Source organism: Emiliania huxleyi, assembly GCF_000372725.1.
Source record: "Emiliania huxleyi CCMP1516 unplaced genomic scaffold EMIHUscaffold_94, whole genome shotgun sequence".
Classification (NCBI taxonomy): domain Eukaryota; phylum Haptophyta; order Isochrysidales; family Noelaerhabdaceae; genus Emiliania; species Emiliania huxleyi.
The window spans coordinates 228889-248888 of record NW_005195017.1 but is presented as its reverse complement, the minus strand read 5'-3'; the positions used below and the strand labels follow the sequence as shown (position 1 = coordinate 248888).

Genomic DNA, 20000 nt, shown 5'->3' with positions numbered 1-20000 from the left:
CGGAGAGGTCCTCACGCATCTCCGGGACTGTGAGCACTTGGTCAGTTCACCTGTGTTGTCATCGCGCAGGGTTTGGTGTCCCTAGGATGCCACACGGGGGTGTCTAGGTTGCGTAGCTGCCTGGGCAGTCACATGGACCGTCAGTTTTGATCAATGCGTTGCACATATTCCTTCCCTGTGCCAGTCTTGATGACGCGCCAGAACTCCAGGTTCTCGAAGGGTTCAGTCACGCCCGCTTTGTAGAGATGCGTCGCCGCCGCGCACAGCGCCCCGTCGAGGGCCTTGAACGTCTTCTCGAACCTGGGGTAGGTCGCGCCGGACGGCCCCCCGGCGCGCCCTACCCGTCGGCCTCCCTCGTCCGTCGCGTATCTGGCGAGCTGAGGGCCTCGCGGCAGGTCGCGCTCCATGTCTTCCACCGCGCTGCTGAGGCGTTCGAGCAGCGGCAGCGACGGCGGCGCCGCTGGCAGCTGGGCGACCCGCCGGGCGTACCTCCCCTCGCCGAGGAACTCGTCTCGGAAAGCGGTCGTGGCATACGCGTAGTCGAACTCCGCCTCAACGCGGTGGACAAGGAGGCGCAGCACCCGGCTCGCGTGGACCGCCACGTAGCGTTCGGGGATGCGGAGGATGCCCTCGGGGTAGTAGGCAAACGCGCCGCCGCTCGGCCGCCAGTGCCGCTCGATGTGCGCGTCGAGCGCGCGAGCCACCAAATGCGCGCGCCCGACGTGGGCTACCCTCGCGCGCGCCCATGCCTCGTCGTGCCCCTGCAGCGCCACCGTCTTCTTGGCGATGCGCTCATGCTGCGCGCGCCACGCCTCCTCCTCGCGCGCCCGTTTGCGCTGCCGCTCGGCTTCCTCCTCGGCCGCGAGTTCCTGCCATCTCGTCGCGTTGCACTCGACCTCGCCCTTCCTTCTCGGAATGCGGTAGAGGAGGGGCTCGCCACTCGCCCCGACGCGAGCGGTACCGCCGGCCGCGCCGCCATTCGCGCCGCCCGCAAAGGAAGCAGCGCAGCCGCCAGCAGCGCCGCACGCGACGCCCGCAAAGGAAGCAGCGCAGCCGCCAGCAGCGCCACACGCGACATAGCCCCCAGCGTAGCTCGCGGCAGCGCAGCAGGAATGAAGGGTGGAGTCGTCCCGGATGCTCTTAGAGAGGCTGATACCGGTACGACAAGGACAGCGACAGAATGGCGTTGCGTCACAGGAGGAGCAGTGGCGGCAGCAGAGGGCAGAGACGGCAGAGGCAGGGGCGGCGGCTGCGGAGGTGGAGGGGGCGGAGGAGGTCGAGGCAAAGGCGGAGGCACAGGTGGGCTGCTGCTCAGGCTGCTGCTCGGGCTGCTGCTCGGGCTGCTGCTCGGGCTGCTGCTCGGGCTGCTGCTCGGGCTGCTGCGAGGGCTGCTGCTCGGGCTGCTGCGAGGGCTGCTGCGAGGGCTGCTGCGAGGGCTGCTGCGAGGGCTGCTGCGAGGGCTGCTGCGAGGGCTGCTGCGAGGGCTGCTGCGAGGGCTGCTGCGAGGGCTGCTGCGAGGGCTGCTGCTCGGGCTGCTGCTCGGGCTGCTGCTCGGGCTGCTGCTCGGGCTGCTGCGAGGCGAGCCTTGTGCCTGGAGGTCGGGCCGTGGCAACAGCAGGAGGCTCGAGGACCAGGCTGTCGCGTCGCAGCGGCCGGCCGGGAGAGCTCTGTTGGGGTTGGCGCTGGTCTAGGGCACCAGAGCGTCGTCCATCAGAGCGTGGCCCACCGGCCGGCAGCGCGTGTACCGAGCTGAAGTCCGTGCGACTGGTGCCTTCGGCAGCGGCCGCGGGCGGCTGCAGCCGCTGAGGATCTCCAGGTCGGCTCCCACGGTGGCAGCCGCCAAGGGCAGCCACCATCGTGGGGACGCGCGAAACTTGTACACTGGTAGAAAGCACACTTTTAAGCCGCATGCACTGTGGTCCCAGGTCCTCTCACGCCGCAGAGGTCCTCACGCCAGAGCGCAGAGGTCCTCACGCCGCAGAGGTCCTCACACAGGACTCATGAGTTCACCTGTGTTGTCAACGCAGGGCGGTGGCCTTCATGGCGTCCCTAGGATGCCACGCCGGGGGTGTCCAGGGGGAGTGTCCAGGTGTGGCGCACCTTGTGTGCACACCATGGCCATGGGCACCACACCGGTCGCCAAATGGTTGAATTAGCACGCTTCTCATGCTGTTTGAATCCACCAAATTGCACTCATAACTGTCATACCAGGTGGCACGAAGTGCGCCACACTCCAGGTCTGCAGCGTAGAGAGCAATGTTGTTGGCGGCGACTCGCATCGAGTCGCGTCGGAGAGCCGCGCCGCACCAGCAGCAGCATCTGCACCACCAGCAGCAGCAGCAGCACCACCACCACCACCCGAGAGAGAAGCGCACCTGCCCGACGCCGCCCGCCGCGTCAGACGCTCGCGACGCGCGCGTCGAGCCCAGTCGCACAGCCGCGCCGCGCCAGCAGCAGCATCGGCACCAGCAGCAGCAGCACCACCACCACCAACAGCAACAGAGACAGGCAGTGCAGGCGCAGAGGCGCTCGCAGAGCGGCGCTCAGCGCCGCGCACGCCACGCTGCGGACCGTCGGACGAGCGCACCGTACGTCGGCGGCGAGCCGCGTCGCCAGCCGTCTCGCGAGAGAGCGGCGCCGCCGCGTGCGCGCAGCAGCCGCCGCGGCAGAGGCGAGCCGCGGCGACGTCCGCACTAACGGATAACGGCCATTGGCGGTTTTCTCTCTCTCTCTCTCTCTCTCTCTCTCTCTTGCGATTTGGATTTTGGGTTTTCCATTGCACTTTGTTTATTTATTGAAGAGATGCGGGCTTCCTCCGAGGCAGCGCGATGCAGAGTCTAGTCGAGAGTCTAGTTCGCGGATACGTGATGCCACGTGCTGGTCTCGCTCCAGCGGCACCGCCATGCGTGCCGCGTATCCTACTCGTCGATGCACCGATAGCCAAACCTGTGGAGGCGCTCCCAAACCAGATCGTAGCTCTTCTGCTGCAGATGGGTCCCTTCGAAGATCACTCGCGCCGGCCACACTGCGTCTTCAAATGGAAACTGCGTGAGCACATCGGCGTCGAGCTTCTCGGAGTCGACGACGAGCAACTTCACCGCCCCGCTCGCCTGGCGCACCAGCTGCGGCAGGCACGCGTGACCTTGATGCGGCGGAGGTTTCTCGTAAGGACGTTGCGCATGCAGTCAGTCGGTCGCGGCGCCTCTGGCGCCGCCGCTGTGCCACCGTGCATTTTGGTGCATCGCTCGCACTGCTCCGCTTGGGCTTGGCCAGGGCGCTGCACGAACACTTTTGTCATGATGTGGGCCCGGTACAGGCCCGAGACCTCTGTGAGCCAGTTGCACGTCCTGCATGTGCCAAACATGCCCTCTGCGCAGCGCGCGTCAGCGTCGGCACTGCCCCAATTTCCGGTGGCGTTGGTCACGTCCACGTGCCAGAAGTCGACGGTGCTAGGCTCGCAGTTAATGGTCAGATTCAATCGTATCCTACTCGCTTTGCATACGGCGAGCTGCTGCAGGTCGACACGCGGGTTTGAGGCGTACTTTTGTTGCAGCGCGGCAAACGCGGACGGCAGCGGCTCGAACAGCAATGCCCGCCATCCCAGCTCGATGGCGGCCCTTGCTGGGTCGTGCGATGAACTCTTGGAGTGGTCGTTGGCTCCGACCTGCACGATGAGAGGGACCGGGTCATTGTCGCTCTCACGCGAACGGAATCCATGCAGCCGCTGCAGCGTCGGGACACGCTGCGATTTGCTCAGGTTGACACTACTGAGGCGTTCGAGAAGCTCCGCTCGGTTTGTTCCAGCAGGTCCGAGGAGGAAAACTGTGAGCATCGACCGCGGACTTACCGGTAATCCATTCGTTATACCAAAAAGAGGGCTACACACGGCCCTCTACGCTGGGGCGCCGGCTCCAGTCCGAGCCTGGCTGTTCTTCACCTTTCTACCTACCTACCTACCGGCGCCCTACTGGGCGCCCCCCGCTCCCTTCCCCTTAGAGCCCCCCATCCCACTAGCATTCCCCCGCGGTCCCTCGCGGTCGCGCGACGCCGCACCAATGGCGCGCTGTGCCTCGTCCGCGAGCGCCGTCCAGAGCTGCACCGACAGTCGCTGCAGCGCAAACGGCATCCATTCGCGCGCCGACCACGACGTCTGGTCGTACTGCCACCATTCGTTTGGCCTTCGATGTTATGAAACAACGCAAGGCGGACATGGCATATCGCTCTCGGGCCCACAGACATCCCGCACACTCGCCGCACACCCGCCGCCCCCGCGCGCGCCCCACCCCGGCCGGGAGAAAGGGGAGTGACAGTTTGGGACGGCGACAGCCCGCGTTTGTTGAGTCCTGGCTCAACAACGCAGAGAACAAGAGGGGGTGGTCCGGCTCACAAGTCCGGCGCACGCGCCTCGAGCTGACCCTCTACCGCACTGGTCACTTCCGCCCCCTCGCTCCCAACCCATCCACCTCGCCCCGGCCGGGCCGCGCCGCGCGATCTCGGGCGATCTCGCGCTATCTCGGGCGATCTCGGGGCCGCGCCGCGCTATCTCGGGCGATCTCGGAGCGTCGCTCGCGCGGCGTCACACCTGCTCAAAAAAGGAAGGGCCTGGTTGGAGCCACGGGGCTCACGAGGACGTGCTCGCTCGGTTCTCGCCGCCTCGCCCTGCGCCACTTGGGCCGGTGAGGCGGCGCCCCGCGCGGCGCGTCCCTCGCCCCTTTTTTGTACATTTAAATTTTTACTGCGCGGCCACGTTACACTTGATGAATATTAAATGAACTCCCGGTGATGCAAATGCCGTTGATCGGTCGGTGTCACGTTCTTGTGCGCACTTTTAGACACTGATGGCACCTGACGTTGCCAGACTACCAGGGTACGCGGGACATGAAGCGCGCCCGCTCTTCGCTCGTCGAACACGCAGAATGTAAGACGACGACGGTCGGTGGTGGTCGGACAGCCCAGATGAGGCCGAAGCGATCTCTCCGTGCCTGGCCTCCCGCGATCCATCCATGTCAAAGAGGACTTGCGGTTCGGCACCGGAGGGCGGGTCTGGAACACTGCACGCGCCTTGGTTGGCCATCTGGCTGAGCATCCAGCCTTGATTTCGGAGAAGCGGCGCATCATCGAATTGGGAAGCGGCACTGGTCTTATCGGCATCGCTTGCGGCATGCTGCTCTCAGCCCACACAGGTGTGGATGGGCCGCGTGTTACTGTGACCGACATGGAGTCGGTGATGCCGTTCCTGCGGGAGAACATCGAATCCAACGGCGTAGTCGGCGCTGTTGAGGCAGCCCCGCTCTTGTGGGGAACGGACGTGAGTGACTTCGGAGCGCCCGTCGACGCAGTGCTCATGGCAGATGTCGCCTACACAGACGCGTACGCGGAACTGGCGGCCACGCTGGCAAGTCTGTGCGGCCCTGAGACACTCGTGCTGCACTGCTACACGACGCGAAAATAAGATGTGGGGCAGTTGTTCTTTGACGAGATCAAGCGACTTGGTTTCACCACCGAAGCGTTAGACTTGGTTCGTCATCGGATGGCCAGACGGCTGGGCAAATGGTATTACGCTGTCGACCAGCACCGCGCACCGCGCACCGCGCACCGCGCACCTTACTCACTACCTTACTCACTAGTGAGTAAGGTGAGTAGGCGAGTCACACGTATTGGCAACGTCCACAGTGTTTCAAACCCTCCTCAAGTTTGCCCGGGTCCGCGTGCTGAGCGGCAGCTGGCCTCAGGCCCCGGCCCTAGCCGAGGCGCGACAATAAACGACGAAAACGTACATGTACTGCGTGTCGCGTGTCGATGGGGCGCGGGCGCGGGGTGGCGCGACCGGGGCCCACACACTGAGTGCCAGACCCACACGCGGACTCTAGTCTACACGCATCGGCATGCCCTCTCTACAAAACCACCGCTGTGCGGGCATGCACGACTTGTGGTACGTGCCCCCACATATGTGATCAGCGGAAAGTAATGCCGCTCGAGAGTAGCTCGCTACAACGGCGCGCACGCATTCCAGGAGACCTCGCCCTCTGGCGTCATTCTGCCGCTTGTTGCTCCAGGAGCCAGCGGTTGCCGTCTTTCCATCTGATGCCTTCCCAAGCCTCGCCATCAGCAGCCCTCGGGTGCCACCTGCCCACATGCACGCCGTCGCCGGCATCCACCTGCGGCAGCCGGCACGCAGCGTTGACGCTATGATATATATCTCGGGTGCTGCCTTCGCTCTTTGCTCGTTTGCGCGCCTGCTCGCCGTCACCCGAGATGCGCGCCTCGAAGCTCCAATCTCGCAGCCCGTACCGGGAGACGCTCTCCGCGTCGCAGGAGGCCCTGACGACATTGCCGACACCTATATTGAGAACATATCTCGGGCAGCGAGCCACGGAGAGGACAGCGAGAGGCAGCGCACCCGGTGGGCCGATGTCGTTGCCGGAGAAGGTGGCGAGGAAATAGTCGCCACCGCCGCTCTGCTTGAGGGCGCTGGTGTCCACGGCGATTTTTCGATCACAGAGAGGGTGAAGGAGGTCGGAGTACTCGCCCTCAAAACGCGTCGCCCTGAATCGGCCAGGCCCCAGTGCTGGCCGCAGTCCGGCGGCGAACGCGTCTCTGTTGGGCACAGCTAGCAAGGCGAGGGCGTTGGCTGCCAAGCAGCGCCTGCACATGGCGTCGGCCTTCATTCTACGACGACACGAGGAGAGGAGAGAGGGTTGGGCGCGCTCTTTTTGATATACCAAAAGGAGGGCTACACGAGGCCCTCTACGCTGGGGCGCCGGCGCCCTACTGGGCGCCCCCCGCTCCCTTCCCCTCGACCGGCAACTGCCAGCTCGCAGGTGAGATGCCAGCTCGCAGGTGAGAATGCCTGCGCGCGGCCGGGTGTTTTGCTCGAGGTGCTTGTACGCAGAGGTATATGATAGCCTGAGATCGCAGCATGGGTACATGCATACAATCTTTTGAGTTGCTCATAATATTAATCATGTATGTAGGGCATAACTGACTCCTCATCACCTCCCTGCTAACATACATAGGTAGAAAGGTGAAGAACAGCCAGGCTCGGACTGGACACCAACGCGGTATGGGTGGACGCGGGACAGATGATGACGACACGCACGAGCGACACACAGACACAAACAAGCTCACTAATCATAATCCCGAAAAAAGAAATAATGACGCGCCGAGCGTGTCGAGACAATCCTTGCCTTTTCGGCTTCTCAAACGCCTCCTCACACACATGGAGACGACCACCCTCTTGCAGCGCTACGAGGCGGCAAAGGAGGCAGAGGATCAGGCACTCTTGCAGCGCCCCAAGCACACAGGCGTGGTATCCCGCACAGGCCGCACGCTCCGCCGCAACTTTGCGCGCATCGTGGGCACGCCTTCCACCAAGGCAGCCACGCCCGAGGGACCAGCGAAGCCACCGTGGCCCCTGGAGATCTCGCGGGATGTCGTGGAGGGCTGGCTGCAGGAGGCTGAGGCTGATGCCCCAACGCGAGCTGAATGTGGGCCCGAAAGCTGGTGCCGCTACGTTGAGATGACAGGCTTCGACGAAAGTGATCGGTCAAGATTCGACAAGACCCTTCTGTCGCTCCTTCTCTGCTGCATACCCTGCTGCTGCAGCCTCGTATCAGACGCCGCGGCAGAACACTACGTCAAGTGCTGTGTGCAGCCATGGGGGCCACTCGGGTTTCTCTGCTGCTGCGGCTGCTGTTGGTGGAAGGAAACCTTCCCTAGCTGGCTGGCAAACGATGGCCTCGAGGTTTCCAAGCGGCGCCACCTCGAGAAATACCTCGCCATGATGGAGACGGGTGCCCCGGCGCGCGTGGCCGAACTCGAGCGCAGCCTCGCAAGCGCGCAAGCCGAGCTGCAGCACGCGGTGGACATCGGCTTGGCGGCCCCGAGCGGCGACTCTGAGTCGACGCGCAAGCGTCAGCTCGAGATGCAGTGCGACCTGCACGCAGCAAAGGGAGCCGAAGACTATGACAAGTGCAAAACGTTGCAGGCGCAGGTCACGTTGCTCACTTACCGCGTGGACTTGGTGGCCAAGGTGGAGCGGCTGGCATCCGAGCTAGCAACGTCTAAGGACGTGTCGAGCACAATCAAGCTGAAGAAGGCCAGAGAGGCGCGTGCAGCGGCGGCCGCGGGGGGTGACGCCCTCCACCAAGCGATGTTCAAGGTGGCCGACGAGCTTGGCGGCGCGTTCTCGGCCTTGCGCGATGGGGCCGACGCTCGCTTCGAGGCCAAGGATCTTGTCTTGGGCAAGCCGAAGCAAGCGGCGCTTGGGGTCGAGCACTACATGTGCGTCAACGGCGCTGACCTAGCTGCCAAGCGGAGCCAGGGTCTAGCCGCCATCCGCGCGGAAGTGGCCGCCAACGGCACCGTCGTTGACAAGGAGTGCCTCGAGTACGTGCTCGACAAGGTGGCGGGCGAGAGCGGCGAGTCCTTTCAGGGCGGACTCATGCGCGACTGCGACGCGAATGGGAACGTCCTGCCCAGCCGGCGGGGCAAGCGGCTCGCCGACTTTCTCGCCGATCCGAGCGCTCAGACCGCAAAGCTGGAGGAGGCGCACGTGGCGGCGCTGCGCTTTTACACCACCGCCGCCTTCCAAACCATCAACAACGGCCTCCGTGACCAAGGCCGCTACGAGGCGAAGCGACCGCACCCTTTCCCCGTCACGGTGAAACTCATCCAGGAGGCTCTCCTTAAGCTGCGCGCCAACGACGCGTCTATCGTTGAGGTTGACGACGAGTCAGAGCAGGCCAACACGGAGATGACGTTCTACCGCGGCATGAAGGACATGAAGGTGCTGGACAGCTTCCTGCAGGACGGCAAGGCCAAGGGCGGCACGGAGCTTGCGCCGATGTCGACTACGTCATCGCTCAAAGTTGCGATGCAGTTTCGGCGTCGGAGAACTCGCTGCTGCTGCGCGTCAGGACTAAAAACTTCATGGTTCGCGGCCCCGACATCTCCTTCCTCTCCGCGTTCCCCGCTGAGGAGGAGTTTCTCTTCCCGCCGCTGACTTACCTCGAGCCCACCGGCAACGTGCAGAAGCTGCGCGTCGACGATGCTATGTTCACCGTCGTTGACGTGCGGCCGCAACAGTGAGGGGGGGGGGAGCATACAGACCACGTTCGCTTTCCTGTGGGACCCGGTGTTAGTTACCTTCTGCGGAGCTCTGGTCGGCAGCGAGACACCGGCCGAGAGGGAGGGGTAGAGGATTGGTTGGTGAACAGTCTGTCGGTGTCTAGGTCTAGAGAGCAAGAGGGATAGAGGGAGGAAGGGAGGGGGGGGCGTTTCGTTCTAAATTGATGAGAGGACTAGCACTCACCGCCCGCACACTGCCGCCCATCCCTCCAAACGGGCTTCTTGGGTGAAATCATATGCCACCGGCCGGCCTACCTCCGGTTACTCAAAACGGTCTGGTTCATCACACTCACCCGGGTTCCGCGGGGCGCGCCTTGCGTGCCGGCATCGTGGCGCCATCGGGGATGCAGGGGCATGAGTGGCGCCATCAGCCCGACCGTGCTCGCTGACCGCCTGCGCCAGGGCGACCTGACCTCGCTGCGCGCCCTCCTCGCCGGGTGGACGCGCGGCCCGGCGCTCACGGCCTTGCTCGACGCGCGGATCGAGGCCGCGAACCAGCACACGCTGCTGACTTGCGCCGCTCACTGCGGGCAGGCCGACGCCGTGCGGCTGCTGATCGAGAGCGGCGCGAGTGTGGGGGCGACGACAGGCCGTGGCTGCTCCGCGCTGTTCATCGCGTGCTATGAGGGCCACCTCGAGTGCGCCCGGCTGCTTCTCGGCGCCAGAGCGGCGGTCGACCAAGCCAAGGATGACGGCACCACGCCACTGAGCGCTGCGAGCCTGGCTGGCCAGATTGATTGCGTCCGTCTGATGATCGCCGCGGGCGCTGCGGTGAACCAAGCAGACACTGACGGCTTCACGCCGCTGCTCGTCGCGTGCCAGGAGGGTCACCTCGAGTGCGCCCAGCTGCTCCTCAAGGCCAGCGCGGCGGTCAACCAAGCCGCGGGTATCGGCGCCACGCCGCTGTACGTCACGTGCCAGCAGGGCCACCTTGAGTGCACCCAGCTGCTCCTCGGCGCCGGCGCGGCGGTCAACCAAGCCAAGGACGACGGCGCCACGCCGCTGTTCGTCGCGTGCCAGAACGGCCAGCTCGAGTGCGCCCGGCTGCTCCTCGGCGCCCGCGCGGCGGTCGACCAAGCCAAGAATGACGGCACCGCGCCGCTGTACGTCGCGTGCCAGAAGGGCCAGCTCGAGTGCGTGCGGCTGCTCCTCGCTGCCAACGCTGCGGTCGACCAAGCCAAGGACAGTGGCGCCACGCCGCTGTACATCGCGTGCGAGAAGGGCCACGCCGACGTCGCCCAGCTGCTCCTCGGCGCCAGCGCGGCGGTCAACCAAGCCACAGGCCGCGGCTTCACGCCCCTGCACATCGCGTGCCAGGAGGGCCAGCTCGAGTGCGTGCGGCTGGTTCTCGAGGCCAGCGCGGCGGTCAACCAAGCCAACGGTGGCGGCGCCACGCCGCTGTTCATGGCGTGCCAGAACGGCCACCTCGAGTGCGTCCGGCTGCTTCTCGGCGCCCGCGCTGCGGTCGACCAAGCCAGGGACGACGGCGCCACGCCGCTGCTCGTCGCGTGCCAGGAGGGTCACCTCGAGTGCGCCCAGCTGCTCCTCAAGGCCAGCGCGGCGGTCAACCAAGCCAAGACGGATGGCGCCACGCCTCTGTTCATCGCGTGCCAGAAGGGCCAGCTCGAGTGCGCCCGGCTGCTTCTCGCTGCTGGCGCGGCGGTCGAACAAGCCAGGGAGAGTGGCGCCACGCCGCTGTTCATCGCGTGCCAGAAGGGCCACCTCGAGTGCGCCCACCTGCTCCTCAAGGCCAGCGCGGCGGTCAACCAAGCCAGGGGTGACGGCACCACGCCGCTGTACGTCGCGTGCCAGAATGGCCAGCTCGAGTGCGCCCAGCTGCTTCTCGAGGCGCGTGCGGCGGTCAACCAAGCTGCGGACGGCGGTTTCACGCCGCTGCTCATCGCGTGCCAGAAGGGCCACCTCGAGTGCGCCCACCTGCTCCTAAAGGCCAGCGCGGCGGTGAACCAAGCCAGGGGTGACGGCACCACGCCGCTGTACGTCGCGTGCCAGAATGGCCAGCCCGAGTGCGCCCAGCTGCTTCTCGAGGCGCGTGCGGCGGTCAACCAAGCCACAGGCCGCGGTTTCACGCCCCTGCACATCGCGTGCCACGAGGGTCTCTCCGCCGTCGTGCTCTGCCTGCTGCGGGCGGGCGCTGACACGGCGGCGCGCACCTCGGCCGGGCGTACGGCGCTGCAGCTGGCCAAGGAGAAGGGCCACACCGAGTGCGAGCGCGCCTTTGAGGCGGCGGCGAGGAAGGCGAAGAGAGCGGAGATTGAGGCGAAGGTGGAGAGGGCAGTGGCCGAGAGGGCGGCGGCCGAGAGGGTGGAGGCCGAGAGGGCGGCCGAGGAGACTGCGGCGGCGCTGCTGGCGGAGGAGGAGTCGGAGAAGTGCGCCAAGGAGAAGAAGAAGGGCAAGAAGAAGGGCAAGAAGAAGGGCCGCGGGGGCGGCGCTGGGCCGTCGCAAGAGGCCGAGGCGCCGGCGGAGGAGGCGGCGGAGGAGGTGCTGGCGGCGGAGGAGGAGGCGGAGCTTGCGGCGGCGCTCGAGGAGAGCGCGAGGCTGGAGGAGGAGAGGCGGGCGGCGGAGGCGCAAGGGCCGTCCTCGGCCGCAGAGGCGCCGGCTCCGAGGGAGGAGCCGCCGGCCGACTTCATCTGCCCGATCACGACCGAGCTCATGAGTGACCCGGTGATGGCGGCGGACGGGCATTCCTACGAGCGGTCGGCGATCGAGCGCTGGCTCGCGACCAAGTCGACGAGCCCGATGACGGGCGAAGCGCTCGTGCACACCTTCCTCGCCCCCAACCACACGCTGCGCCGGCAGATCCGGGAGTGGGAAGAGGCGCGGGCTTGATCATCGGCGCGCTCTAGTGTCTGTGGGGGGTCGTGGAGGACTGAGAGGGAACTTGGGAGAGTGGCACAGTGCTGAGTGGCACGCTTTCTCGTGCACAGAGAGAGCCTCACATATTGCTAATTATTTTTTTTAGAGTACACGACAGAACAATCGTGGCCTGTACTGCTACGCATATGCAAAAAAGGATTGCCCATACGTATGGAGCGGCCGCACATTGCACACCACCACCAGTAAGAACGGCGGGCACGTCGCCCCATGGCGCGCGTAGCTATGACAGGGACCGCGGCCGCGGATCCGGCGGCGGACGGGGCTGGCGCGCAAGCGCCGGCCACCGTCGGGCCGCCGGGGATGCGCCGCGGACGGCCCTGGTGCCTGGAATAGCAGCGATCGCGCGCACATGCAAGACTGCCTCATTGCCGCAAGGCTTGCAGGTGTGTCGCAGCTCAGGTATGAGGTAAAAAAAACCTCGGACATTTTACCAACTCCTTGGCGACGTGCGCGTCGCGTCGCCAAGGCTCTGCGACCTCGGTCGTACAATCGGCGACCTCGGTCGCACAACCGGCCGGATGCGCGGGTTTTCAGCCAGGTTCCCGCGCACCGGCCACAAACTCGACTCGCACAGCAAAAAAACCCGGTGCTCGCGCGCTGCTCCCACGCTTGACCACACACTCGCTGCACTGCTCAAAGCCAACCCTACCTCACTGGCCGCCTCCAACACTGTCCCGCGCGTCTCGCGCCCCAACTGACAACTCATCTCCCGCGCACCGGCCACGAACTCGACTCGCACAGCAAAAAAATCCGGTGCTCGCGCGCCCCGCTCCCACGCTTGACTACACACTCGCTGCACTGCTCAAAGCCAACCCTACCTCACTGGCCGCCTTCGACACTGTCCCGCGCGTCTCGCGCCCCAACTGACAACTCATCATTGTCCCTCGGACACCACTCTCCAGCCGCGCTACCTTCGCCCACCTACCGCTCTCGCATGACATCTCGACAATCCTCATATCTCCAGGCCCAAGACTCCTAACCACTGCCCCTGCTCGCCCAGGACCACGAAGCGCCGCCCGCGCCCATTGACCCCCCAATCAGCCTCGACAATCAGCCCTCTTGCTGTCCCTCAATCCCCACCCGCCAGATGTACTGCCCTCGCCCACCCAATACTCTCACCCTCCTGACCCGGACAGTCCAGGTACAGGAAAAGCGGGGAGCGGGGCCCGATCCAAGGAGCACCCCGTCGGCCCGGGAGGGCTGTGAATTTCGGCGCGAGCGGAAGGCTGCCTGCAGACGCTCAGCCCCCGGCTGAGCTGCCGAATCCTCCCGGCTAATCCCCTGACCTGCCGCCTGAAACGGGACGACATTACACCACCTCACACACACTCCCCCCTCAGGGCTAAGCAGTGCGCAAGTCCACCCGAACTCTAGGCGAGGCGTCGACCACTCCTTCGGAATAGCTCTGTCAGTGGCTGCACTAGACGCCCAGAGATGGCGCGCGGCGCGGGCGGATGACTGGAAGAGAAAATGCGGAGATGCTAGCTCGCAGGTAGATGTGCTCAGCCAAGGGTAGGGGATGAGGGGAATGTGTCAGTGTGGGGGGTGCACCAACCGCAGAGCGTTGTGTTTTGCCTTTAAGACTTGAACAGTTTTTTTCAGCTCAGGTATGAGGTCCCTGGCTACGGGACGGCGACCTTCGACCTGAAGCACGAGAAGGCCGCGGGCGACCGCGAGCCGGTGCAGGCGGCGGAGCGCTCGTTCGTCGAGCGCACCGCGCCGCGGAAGGAGGAGCTGACGGAGGAGCAGAAGGATGCTCGGGCCGCGGCTCGCAGGGCCAAAAAGGCCCGGCAGAAGGCGAACAAGGCGGAGAAGGCTGCGGCGGCGGCTGCGAGCGAGGCTGAGCGTGCGGACTACCCGCACGCGCAGCTGCGCGAGAACGTCGAGTTCGTCATGGACGGCCTGGAGGCTGCGACGCAGGCGGCGCGCAACCCAGCTGGGTCCAATATTCAGGTCGCCTACTCGCTGCCTCCCGAGGGGGGCAGCGGGTTCGGCGACCTGGTGTACGCCACGGTCCCTCTGGGCTCCGTGGCGACCAAGGTCGCCCGGGACTGGCTCGCCAACGAGCTCTACGAGCCGTCCCGGCGCGGCAAAATTGATGCGGCCTGCAGGGACCGAAAGGTCGCCGACCTGATCACGGCTGCCGGCGCCTCGGCGCCGGCCGACGCCGTGTTCGGCGGCAGGTTCGCGACGGGCGAGACGCCCCGCTCGACGACCTCCGCCTCCGAGGCGGACGAGGGCGACGGCGCCGGCGGCGATGGCGGGACCGGCTTCGACCTGTTCGGGCCGGACCCCACCCCCATGGAGGACCTTTGAGGCCCTCCCCAGTCTCACCCCACCTTACCTCTGCCCCCCCCTCCCCCCATCCCTCTGCCTCCCATAGGGCAGGATAGCACTAGCATATGCGCCTAGTGCGCACACTGGGCCCACATAGATGTGACCCCCCCTTTTAATTGGGGGTTCGGGATGTTAGTTTTTAAAAAAACACCAAAAAGGGGGTAGGGCCTTTTTTGGATTTTTGGGGAAATTTTTTTTTAGCAAACAAAGTGAGTTTTTGGGAGTTTTTGAAAGGCAAGAGTGAAATTATTTTTTTGGGGGATTTGTTTTTTTGGGAGGGAGGGGAAGGTTTTTTACCCAGGTGCACGGGGCAAGTGTTTGCATTTTGAAAGCGGGGGGGTTCCTTTTGGTTTCGGGGGGGGGAAATGGAAGGGTTGCCCCCCTTTTCCCCACAATTTTGGGGGGGGGGAAAAATTTATTTTTCTTTAGAAAACAGCAAATTTTTGGGTAACCAAATTGCCCTTTTAAGCCAATGGAAGACCCCCCCCCCCCCCCCAAGAAGAAGGGTTTTGTTGTTGGGGGGGTGGGCCCCCCCCCCCCCCCACCAGCAGCAGCGCTCTGCCTGTGGGGGGTCGGGACCCAGCTGCTCCAAGTGCCCTCTACGCTGGGGTGCCGGCGCCCTACTGGGCGCCCCCCGCTCCCTTCCCCTCAGAGCCCCCCATCCCACTAGCATCCCCCCGCGGTCCCTCGCGGCCGCGTGACGCCGCACCAATGGCGCGCTGTGCCTCGTCGCGAGCGCCGTCCAGAGCTGCACCGACAGTCGCTGCAGCGCAAACGGCATCCATTCGCGCGCCGACCACCACGTCTGAGTCGTACTGCCACCATGTGAGCTTCCGGCCCGAGGATTTTTGTGGACGCAGAATTTAGTTGTTTTTGGGCGCGGCGAGTTTATTTGTTTTGCGACCCCTCCCGACCCCTACCATCTTCCCGCGGGTCTCGGGGTGTGTGAGAGAGGGACGAAGCCTTGTCCAAGGGGCTGGTCAAAACCCCTCATATTTGAGACATCGTGTCCCATATGTACCCGCACAACGAGCCCGGGATAGAAAGAAAGTAAGGACTCGTTGATTGCTGTGTGATGTATATCGCGCGCCGTAGCTGCAAGGAAGTATGTGCTCTTTTGAGCCTATGCCGCGCCGCGCCCCACCGGCTCCGCCGCCTCAGGCAACTCGCGGCCGAATGGGCTCCCTCCCCCCCCGCCCGCGACCCGCAGGCAAGCGCGGAGCCGCAGCAGCTCGGCGTGCCAACTCCGCGCCGTGTGGGACACATCCGTCGCCGACGCGGCGGCGGCGGCGCGGAGCGCCGCGTAGGCGTCCGCGTCTGCGTGCAGCGCCGCCGCCTCCCGCAAGGAGAGGAGGAGGGGCATGTGCTGGCCGGCCTCGAAGAGCAGCCCGTTGCGCGCGGCGCCTGAGACAGAAAGACGCGCCCCGCGTCTGTCTCGTTTCGGGGCGTGTTTCTTTTCAAGCCCCGTGGCGCGCGGCGCCGGAGGGGCGGACTCGGTCTCGCATCCCTCCTAGTCCGCCAACCAAATGGCGACTCAGCTAACGGGTCCGGTTATGAGGAGGAGCTGACGCGGCCTCGCATCCCACCCGTCGCCGCGCAGACAAGAGGAGTGCCCGCCGCGAGAAACTCCTCCCCCACCTAACAGAAGGGGGGGGGGGTACGGGGAGATGTGGGGGAGATTGAGCTCCTCTCCCACACCCTCAAGACTAGCAGTGCCGGCCGCGGCCAATCCGCCGGCACACCTCGGCTCCCACCTCCCCATCCCTCCCCGTCTCTCCCCAGCCCTGAAGGCTCGTATAGCTCCCCACATCTCCCCACATCTCCCCACATCTCCCCACATCTCCCCACATCTCCCCGCATTTCCCCCACATCTCCCCGCATCTCCCCCACATCTCCCCGTATCTCCCCCACCAGCCCCGACGGCTCGCAGAGGGAAGGCATGACGCCAAAGTCGGCGGCGGCGGAGACAAACGCGCCTATGTATTAAGTATTAATTATTAATTATTAGTTAATAATTAAAGGAGACAAACCCGCCTAGTCGATCAAGTTGAGCTACGCCTCTTCTCTCCCCACATCTCTCCCCATCTCTCCTCATCTCTCCCCATCTCTCCCCACCTCTCCCCATCCCTCCCCATCCCTCCCCATCCCTCCCCACCCCTCCCCATCCCTCCCCATCCCTCCCCACCTCTCCCCATCCCTCCCCCACCTCTCCCCACCCCTCCCCACCCCTCTCCCCCACCTCTCCCCCATCTCTCCATAGGACACGCCGAGCTCAAAGTACGAGCTCGGGTCGGACGCCCAAAAGTTGGCCGGGAAGCTCGCCTGAAAACAAGACACCCGCTGCCGCCAGAACCGCCTCCGCCACACCGGAAAGACCGGGCCCCGACGCTCGCCCGCAGCTGCGCCATCTGCGCCGCACAGCGGCGGGCGTATGGGCTGGCCTGCTCATAGACGTGCGGATTCAGTGTCTCCGAGACCTCGCGAGCGGGCGGTTCTTCACAGCTGTGGGCAGTGTGGTTTTGGCCGGGGTGGGCAGTGTGGGTTTCACACCCGGGGCAGGTAGGGGATCGGGCAGGCCAGTTGTGCGGCAGTGTGCGGGCAGGGCAGTATCATACACACACTCAGCCCTCGAGCAGGAGGAGTGGTGAGTGGCGGCGGCGGCGGTAGCGCACCGGGTCAGCGCACCCACAAACCAGCACGTGCACCCTGCCCGCCGTCGCGCGGACCAGAGGCCCGACGCAGTCGAGAAGGAGGTGGACGCCCTTTTGCGGCGCAAGGCGGCCAAGGAAGACAAACATCGGCGGGTCCTCGCCTCCTCCTGCTCCTCCGCCTCCGCCTCCGCCTCCACCGCCGCCGCCGCCGCCGCTTCGGCGCCCGTGCGCCGCCGGCCACGCGGCCTGCAGCGTGGCACGCCAGTTAATTAGGCGAATTACCTAACTGCCAATTGATTAATTAGCTGCTAACTAATTAACTAGCTGCCTGCAGCGTGGCACGCCAGCCGTCGCCAAAGCACTGCCGGCGCAGCGACGCCTTGGCGGCGGCGTGGGCGAGAGATGGCCGAGAGATGGCCGAGAGATGGCCGAGAGATGGCCGAGATACCGACAGAGATCGACGCCTTGGCGGCGGCGTGGCCAGTCAAGCCGAGCAGTCCGTCGGCGTGGAGGGAGGCGCGGAGCTCCGCCAGGGGCAGGCCTAGCTTGCACGCGAAGGGCGCCGGGAACGCTCGCAGAAGCGGGGCGAGCGGGCCGCCGCCGCGCAGCAGCTGCTGCCGGTAGGACGCGGAGACAGTGGCCCAGCTGTCGGCCGTCAGCAGCGCCGCGCGCGTGAGCGAGGCGCGCCACCCTCTCCCCGCTCGCGGCGCGGCGCCTGAACAAGACATGCGAGGCGCGCGGAGCCCTTTTGCGGGCCCGTCTTTTCTTTGGGGGGGGGGGGGAGGCGAGCGAGCGCAGCGCCTGGCCGCTCCTCCGACAGAAGGGCGGGAGGGAGGCCCAGCAGCTGCGAGGGGGACAGCGCCGGCTCGGCCCCGGAGAAGGAACCTACCAACGACCCGTGCCGCGAGGAGCTCTTTTGGGGGGGGGGGCGGGTGCCGGCGCCGCCTCCAGCGAAGGCGCGCCTGCAGTGCGACATCGTGGACTTGTGCTTCTCCTTAAAAGGGGAGCTCCTCCCTGGACTCGTGCCTCTGCTTAGGGAGGTGCACAATCAAGGGCCCGGAGGAGGGCGCCGTCGTAGCCGGCTCTGAATGAACTCGCAATCAATCACTCCTAATGAATCTCTTCATTCAGGGCGCCGTCGTAGCCGGGCTCGAGATTGTGCACCAGGTGCACGAACGCGGTGCCCCGCCACCGCTCCGGCCAGCTCCGCCCGCCGCCCGGCCTGGCGGCGCGCCGCCAGGCTCCGTGCCTCGCGTACGGCGCCGCCAGCGCGGCCACCCAGTCGTTGGAGAGGAGGGCGGCGGGCGAGGCGGAGAGGCGCTCGAGCAGCAGCAGGGCGCCGCGCGAGAGGAGGCTCGCGGACAGCAGCGCGTCGGCCGGGGAGCGGTGGGCGTACGGGGCACGGAAGTGGACGTCGGACTGCAGCAGGTAGACGCGGACGCCGCCTGGGACTGGAGTGAGCCGGGGTCGGGGCAGGCGCGGTCGGTGGACGCACACTGCAGCGGGGAGACGCGGACGCCGCCTTCCGTCGCCCCGTGCAGCACCGAGAGCGGCGCGTCGCCTACCTCGTCGTCCGCTTGGGTTCGGGTGACGGGATCGGTAGGGTACCCCCTGCCCCCCCCCCCTCCGACGGCGGCTCGTCGCCTCTCGACGGCTCTAGCGGCACCGACAGGTCGAAGAGGTGGGCGGCGGCGTGCGGTGCGCCGCTGCTGCCGCCGCCGCGCGACGCGTAGTGGGGCAGCACAACGGAGACACGCAGCCCACGAGCGGCCAGGGCGGCGGCCAGGTGAGCGACCTGGTCACAGCCGCAGGTGTGAAGAGCCGCTCTTCACAGGCGCGCGGCCGGCGGCCAGGTGAGCGACCATCGCCCCCAGACCGCCCACCGAGCCCCAGCCAGCGAGCTCGGGCGACACAAACACAACCTCTGGCGGGGGGGGGGCAGGCGGCATGCTGGGGAGAAGCGGCGGCGGCGGCGGCGGCGAGCGTTGCACTGCCACTCCCCCCTCCGCTGCGCCACCCGCATTTGCTTTGCTCCTCGCTAGACGGCGCCGCCAAGCAGGCGTGTCCCGGAAACGACTCGGATGTGTCCCGGACATGTCCCGGAACCGTCTCGGACGTGTCCCGGGCATGTGCTTGCCTCCCGCGAAGCCGTCGCCGAGCAGAGAGAGCACGATCGCGGACACGCGTCCAACAGCCGCGACCGCCGCCTCCGCCCCCCGCACCTCCTCCTCCGCCACCGCCTCCTCCGCCACCTCCGCCTCCTCCTCCTCCTCCGCCTCCTCCGCCGCCTCCGCGCCACCCTTGCACTCTGGAGGGCTGCACCGCGCGACGTCTCCCGCCGGTGCCTCCGCCTCGGTCGCTCCAGTCACGTCCTCAACGCCCACACTGCCGCCTCCACTGCCGCCTCCACTGCCGCCTCCACTGCCGCCTCCACTGCCACCGCCGCCGCCGCCGCCCGCGCCGCCGCCGCCGCGGCCCTCCCAGCCTCCGTCGCCCTCCCAGCCGCAGCCGCCGCCGCCGCCGCCGCATGCAGCCTCGCCAGCAGGCAAGAGAGCCGACGGAGGGCGCGGCGAAGGGTGCCGGGAGCGGTCCTACCAAAGAGACTCACTCGTGCGACTCGGCGGCACTTCCCCCCTCACGGCCAGCACGTGCGCTCGGCCGGCAGAGTGTCCAGTTCTGGTGAGTCTGTGTGTGTCTGTGTGTGTCGCTCCAGCGCGACGTCGTCTTCTGTCCAGCGTCCACTCCCCATACCGCGTTGGTGTCCAGTCCGAGCCCGTGGCTGCTCTTCGCCTTCCCATCGATCTCTCCGCCTCAGACTGTGCCTCCGCCTCTCCAGCTAACTCGCGCACTCACTCACTACAACCAACCGGCAGAGTGGCGCGGCGGCGCTCTGGCCCCGTGGTGTCTGCGGCGGCGCCTGCGTCTGCGGCGGTGGCGTCTGCGGCGGCGGCGTCTGCGTCGGCGTCGGCGGCGGTGGCGGCGGCGGCG

At 66.2% G+C, this 20000-nt stretch overlaps 8 protein-coding genes across 8 annotated transcripts; 3 read left to right on the top strand and 5 right to left on the bottom strand.

The window, feature by feature from the left end:
- Nucleotides 1-140: 140 nt before the first annotated feature.
- Nucleotides 141-1078, bottom strand: EMIHUDRAFT_221017 (hypothetical protein; the record flags this gene model as incomplete). The annotated part of the gene is made up of 2 exons (XM_005756905.1): nucleotides 141-869; nucleotides 941-1078. 2 exons carry the CDS (start codon nucleotides 1076-1078, stop codon nucleotides 141-143), a joined length of 867 nt encoding a protein of 288 aa, XP_005756962.1.
- Nucleotides 1079-2918: 1840 nt separating this feature from the next.
- On the bottom strand, nucleotides 2919-3832 carry EMIHUDRAFT_221016 (hypothetical protein; the record flags this gene model as incomplete). The annotated part of the gene is made up of 2 exons (XM_005756904.1): nucleotides 2919-3110; nucleotides 3143-3832. The coding sequence occupies 2 exons, from the start codon at nucleotides 3830-3832 to the stop codon at nucleotides 2919-2921; spliced, it is 882 nt and encodes a 293-aa protein (XP_005756961.1).
- Nucleotides 3833-4878: 1046 nt separating this feature from the next.
- Nucleotides 4879-5452, top strand: EMIHUDRAFT_221015 (hypothetical protein; the record flags this gene model as incomplete). Its single annotated transcript, XM_005756903.1, has 2 exons — nucleotides 4879-4936; nucleotides 5013-5452. The coding sequence occupies 2 exons, from the start codon at nucleotides 4879-4881 to the stop codon at nucleotides 5450-5452; spliced, it is 498 nt and encodes a 165-aa protein (XP_005756960.1).
- Nucleotides 5453-6032: 580 nt separating this feature from the next.
- Nucleotides 6033-6668, bottom strand: EMIHUDRAFT_453850 (hypothetical protein; the record flags this gene model as incomplete). The annotated part of the gene is made up of 2 exons (XM_005756902.1): nucleotides 6033-6340; nucleotides 6401-6668. 2 exons carry the CDS (start codon nucleotides 6666-6668, stop codon nucleotides 6033-6035), a joined length of 576 nt encoding a protein of 191 aa, XP_005756959.1.
- A 1613-nt stretch (nucleotides 6669-8281) lies between these two features.
- Nucleotides 8282-9090, top strand: EMIHUDRAFT_312548 (hypothetical protein; the record flags this gene model as incomplete). Its single annotated transcript, XM_005756901.1, has 3 exons — nucleotides 8282-8788; nucleotides 8819-8880; nucleotides 8919-9090. 3 exons carry the CDS (start codon nucleotides 8282-8284, stop codon nucleotides 9088-9090), a joined length of 741 nt encoding a protein of 246 aa, XP_005756958.1.
- Nucleotides 9091-11757: 2667 nt separating this feature from the next.
- EMIHUDRAFT_69126 (hypothetical protein) lies at nucleotides 11758-11976 on the top strand (the record flags this gene model as incomplete). Its single annotated transcript, XM_005756900.1, has 1 exon — nucleotides 11758-11976. A coding segment is annotated over one exon (219 nt), but the record flags the coding sequence as incomplete, so codon positions are not given.
- A 3393-nt stretch (nucleotides 11977-15369) lies between these two features.
- EMIHUDRAFT_439157 (hypothetical protein) lies at nucleotides 15370-17095 on the bottom strand. The gene is made up of 6 exons (XM_005756899.1): nucleotides 17034-17095; nucleotides 16755-16802; nucleotides 16629-16683; nucleotides 16273-16337; nucleotides 15919-15999; nucleotides 15370-15766 (listed from the first exon to the last, which is right to left on the bottom strand). Exons 2-6 carry the CDS (start codon nucleotides 16767-16769, stop codon nucleotides 15485-15487), a joined length of 498 nt encoding a protein of 165 aa, XP_005756956.1. The 5' UTR covers nucleotides 16770-16802; nucleotides 17034-17095; the 3' UTR covers nucleotides 15370-15484.
- Nucleotides 17096-17128: 33 nt separating this feature from the next.
- On the bottom strand, nucleotides 17129-18380 carry EMIHUDRAFT_453849 (hypothetical protein; the record flags this gene model as incomplete). Its single annotated transcript, XM_005756898.1, has 5 exons — nucleotides 17129-17277; nucleotides 17360-17391; nucleotides 17477-17727; nucleotides 17814-17892; nucleotides 18144-18380. Coding segments are annotated over 5 exons (746 nt in total), but the record flags the coding sequence as incomplete, so codon positions are not given.
- Nucleotides 18381-20000: the final 1620 nt, after the last annotated feature.